Source organism: Propithecus coquereli, unplaced genomic scaffold, assembly GCF_000956105.1.
Source record: "Propithecus coquereli isolate 6110/MARCELLA unplaced genomic scaffold, Pcoq_1.0 Scaffold809, whole genome shotgun sequence".
In the NCBI taxonomy this organism is placed as follows: domain Eukaryota; kingdom Metazoa; phylum Chordata; class Mammalia; order Primates; family Indriidae; genus Propithecus; species Propithecus coquereli.
The window spans coordinates 222,549-226,621 of record NW_012154274.1 but is presented as its reverse complement, the minus strand read 5'-3'; the positions used below and the strand labels follow the sequence as shown (position 1 = coordinate 226,621).

General features: G+C 38.4%; 1 protein-coding gene across 1 annotated transcript in view; it reads right to left on the bottom strand.

The window, feature by feature from the left end:
- Nucleotides 1-4,073, bottom strand: part of SPEF2 (sperm flagellar 2) — a 209,458-nt gene that overhangs the window by 33,587 nt on the left and 171,798 nt on the right. The window contains exons 29-30 of the mRNA XM_012663396.1: nucleotides 3,845-3,951; nucleotides 2,926-3,108 (exon numbers count right to left, since the gene is read on the bottom strand). Of these exons, the coding sequence (XP_012518850.1) occupies nucleotides 2,926-3,108; nucleotides 3,845-3,951 (290 nt within the window). The remainder of the gene's footprint in view (nucleotides 1-2,925; nucleotides 3,109-3,844; nucleotides 3,952-4,073) is intronic.

Genomic DNA, 4,073 nt, shown 5'->3' with positions numbered 1-4,073 from the left:
AAGACACAGCAATAAAAATGAATGCGAAGTACATCACAGAGAGAACAAAGACAGGAAAAAATAAACAAAGAATCAGTGACCTGTGGGACAATATTAATAATCAAACATGTAATTAGATTTTAAGAAGGGGGGTTCAGAAAAAATATTTAAACAGACAATCCTGAAAATTTTCCAAATTTGAAAAAAACTACAAGCCCACAGATTCAAGAAGCTCAACAAACCCCAAATAGAGGAAACATGTAGAAAACCACAGTGAGGAACACAATAATTAAGTTGCTGAAAACCAGTGATAAAGAGAAAATATTAAAAGAGCTAGAGGAGGAAGAAAAGAAACAAAGTCCCCCCTCCTCCCCCATTTCTCAATCAGTATCAATCCTATGTCCAATCACTACAAGGCATAGGATTTTCCCTGATTTTTAAAACCAAGGATTCCTTCTATTGGTTTTCTAAAATATATGATATTTTATTAATTAGAAAACCATTTCAAAGTGTTTTGTATATAAAAGGGGCAAATTAGAAAGAAAACATATTGTTTTCTAAAAAAATCAACCATAAGAATTCTAGTAACCTGAAGTGTTAAATGGGAACCCATATAGTAAGGAGTTTAAATTGATAAGCAAGGTTTAGCCAACCACATCCTCCTTCACTAGAGTATTAAGTGGTTTCTCTCTAAAATATGGAAATCGTCCTTGTACTCCCTTGCTAAAACACGGACAAAGAATTTTAGGCATTTTACTTTTCTTTAGAGAATAAGTGCTGTGCTGTTTGGATGCTGGAACATCTGACTCATTAAGCCTATAATAACATGCATTCTCACTGATAGAAGATGAGTCAATACTTCAACATCAAAGACTTCTACATGAGTGTGACTACACATCCACACATGACAGAGACAGCTGCAGCCCAGCTGGGAGCAAAGGGCAAATAGGCTTTTATGTTGTCATTGCTTAGCCAAGGTACATGGCCCAACTGAATTCACAAATGCTGTATATTTTTCCATTTTAGAAGCTGGCAGAATCAGCTCGCTCCTAAGTGACTGTTGTGGTGAACTTGCAATTAGTCGAAAGAAAAAAAAAGATAGACAAAGTAAAAAGCATAGGAGACAGCCCTCTTCTCCCAGAGAACTTCATTTCAGCAAGACAGTTATGCTATCTTACTGTTCTAATGTGGCATTTTTAACAAATCTTATAAAATTTTGCCCTCAAAGCTATTTTGATTTTCCCCATGAAACAACATTTTGGGGGAGGGTGGGGCGGTAGGCTGGCAAGTGTTGGAAATCTGTAAAAGGCAGGCAGGATGTTCAGGTGGCCTCTCCAAATGGCCTCAGTGTCCTGGGGCTTCGGAGGAGTGGGAGCTAAGCAAGCAAGGAGAGAGGGAAGAGCTTAGCAACAACTGTTCCCAAGATATAGGCAGTGTTCAAACAAGTATTTCAGAGTTTCTGTTAAAGGCAGCATCCAACTTTCTCTAAGAAATTTACACCTTGGTAAAGGAACTTTCTGGTTTTGGCTCAGCATTTCGGTAAATACTGCCAACATCCTTTGTTCTACTTATGTTTGTGCAAAAGGATGTTCAAATGATATGCTGTGTTAATTGCCACATACAGTAAATAGTGAAGGTCAGTAATTTCATGGGTGCCCACTTTTTTAAATCTTAAGCTATCTCTAGAAATATAGTACGTTTTGGTCTGCTGATATTATTTTCAAACAAAACCACCTTAACAAATTGTAAATCCAGGACAATGACAGCATTCATAAATTGCTCTACTTGGGAAATAAATCTATCAGAGCTCAATCAGCCAAACACCTGTCTTGATCATCCCTGAAAGAGCCTCATCATTATTCAAGTGATAGTTCCTCTGGCTCAACTGTATGAGCATGGGAACTTCAGGGCTATCTTAAATAAATAAATAAATAAAAGCATGGCATCCATTAATTAAGGAAGAAAAGAAAAGCAGGAAGGAATGAGATCTTTCAATGGTGAAATACATGTGAGATACAGGCACCTAGAGAGTATCATCCTGTTTCAAAGTTCATTCCTTATGAATGTTTCCTTCTTTTGTGTCTACCAGCAAAGTGAAATGGTGAGTAGTAGGATGAATTCAATTAGTAGAGACAAAATAAGTAATTCAGGTTCCTCTCAGTTATGGATTTTTATTCTCACCCCTTTCTTACTCAAACTTCTCAGAAATGAGTTGGCTTTTCTTGTCTTCACTTCCTAAAGACCTTTTGATTTCCTCAATCCTCCGCAATCTGGCTTCTGTATTTACTATTCCACCAAAATTTCTCTGGCAGAGGTCACCAGTTACATCCTGCTTGCCAAGTTCAATGGCCAGGTATTATGCTTACTGGAGTATCCATCACTTTTCTCAGATGATCTTCATTCATAAATTCAAGAACTGCCTATATTATAGTGACTTGTACTCTCTCTGTATCTGCCATATCAGATTGGACATTTCTATCTGCACTACCACAGACATTTCAAACTCAACTTGTCAAAAACAATCTCATCATTCACCACCCTCTCACCCCAAAGACAAAACCTGCTCTTTCCCTGTGTTCTTTATCACTGTTCTTGCCACTCCTGGGGTATTAGGTATTGAGCTTATTAAAAGCTTTGCAGATGATTCTAATGTACAGCCAAAGAGAAGAACTATTGGTTAGGAACTCAGAACAATGAAGTTCATGTGACTTCTTTCAGAACCATTAGTTCTCCTGGAAGCTCTGACTTTTCCAGATCTTTTCCCTGGGGATAGAAGTCAGATTTCTGCCTGGGGCCTTGACACTGCCGGTGCTGCCTATGGGTGCCGAGACATGGGCAGCTGAGGTGCAAAACACTGGCCTGAGACCTGGCAATGTAGATCAGCGAGTAATTCACTTAAGGCAAAAGTGTTCTGGTGCCGTTACTGCCCCAGGTGCTGGTAACAACCTGCATATACTGCTCAAAAGTGATGGTGCCCTTCTGCTCCTCATCCACAGCCTTGAACTTGTGCAGTGTCTCAAGGAGCTCCTCCTCCAGGGGGATGGGCCAAGGCATCGCAGTTACTAACAGGAATTTCCGCCAGTCCACGAACTCCGAGTTTACTGTTAATAAAGATGTTAACTCCTGCAACTAGGAGAAAACAGGAAATATTACTGGAATATTTGTATGACTCTATCTTGAAGCTCTGCTTCCTTAGGTTTTCATAGTAAGAGGTTCAGATGAAAGAAGTAGGATTTTTTATTGGCAAATAGAGCCAGTTCTGACTTTTGCTCCCTTTTGTACCCTTTGCTCCCAACAACCAATCCACGTCAGACAGTACCTAGAAAGTGTTTAATTTTTTGGCTTGCTTGACGTGTGTGTTTTTTGCTTACTGTTACACAATCAATTTACTCACATGACTCCAGTTAATCTTGCACCTTTTCAACAGAGGAGGGATGAAGATTATATTAATAGCTGTGTCTTTGCGGGGGCTTTACAGCCCATGGAGAAATGATCCTTAACCATTTTGTTTTCTGATACATTCTTGAGGAAAAGATTATGATGAAAAGCAAGAACTGCCAGAATCACCTCCTATTACTAGTTAGGATCATTCCGTCTGGTAGTTATGGATACAAACTCATGGCTGAGCCTCACAGTCTCTATAATGTTTCATTGACTGTTAGATCATCACCATTCTTAGCATACTGAGCATGTGCATATGTGTCTTAATTTGAAGTTCATTCATTTTTTTATCCACTCAAATTTCACAGATCGCCTACTAAATGTCAGACACTATGCAAGTACTGGTTATTTTAGAACTATTGACTCATTGATCAAATTAGAAGAGTGTTCAAATCTTTAAAACCAAAGCAAAATGGAAGCTTACTTCAGGTAGGGTAAGGTGCATCCAGCTACTAGGAAAGTTGTTGGTTCCAAGGTTCAGGGTCACCAAATCCAGCAGAATGTCAGTAAATGCTTTATTTCCTATCATGCCTATAATGCAATGAAAAATATTTTCTCATTTATATTATGTGACAGGGCTTTTTTTTTCTTTTGCTAAAATAGAAGAAATCACGGGTATTTGTATAATCACTTTATTCATATTATTTAAAACT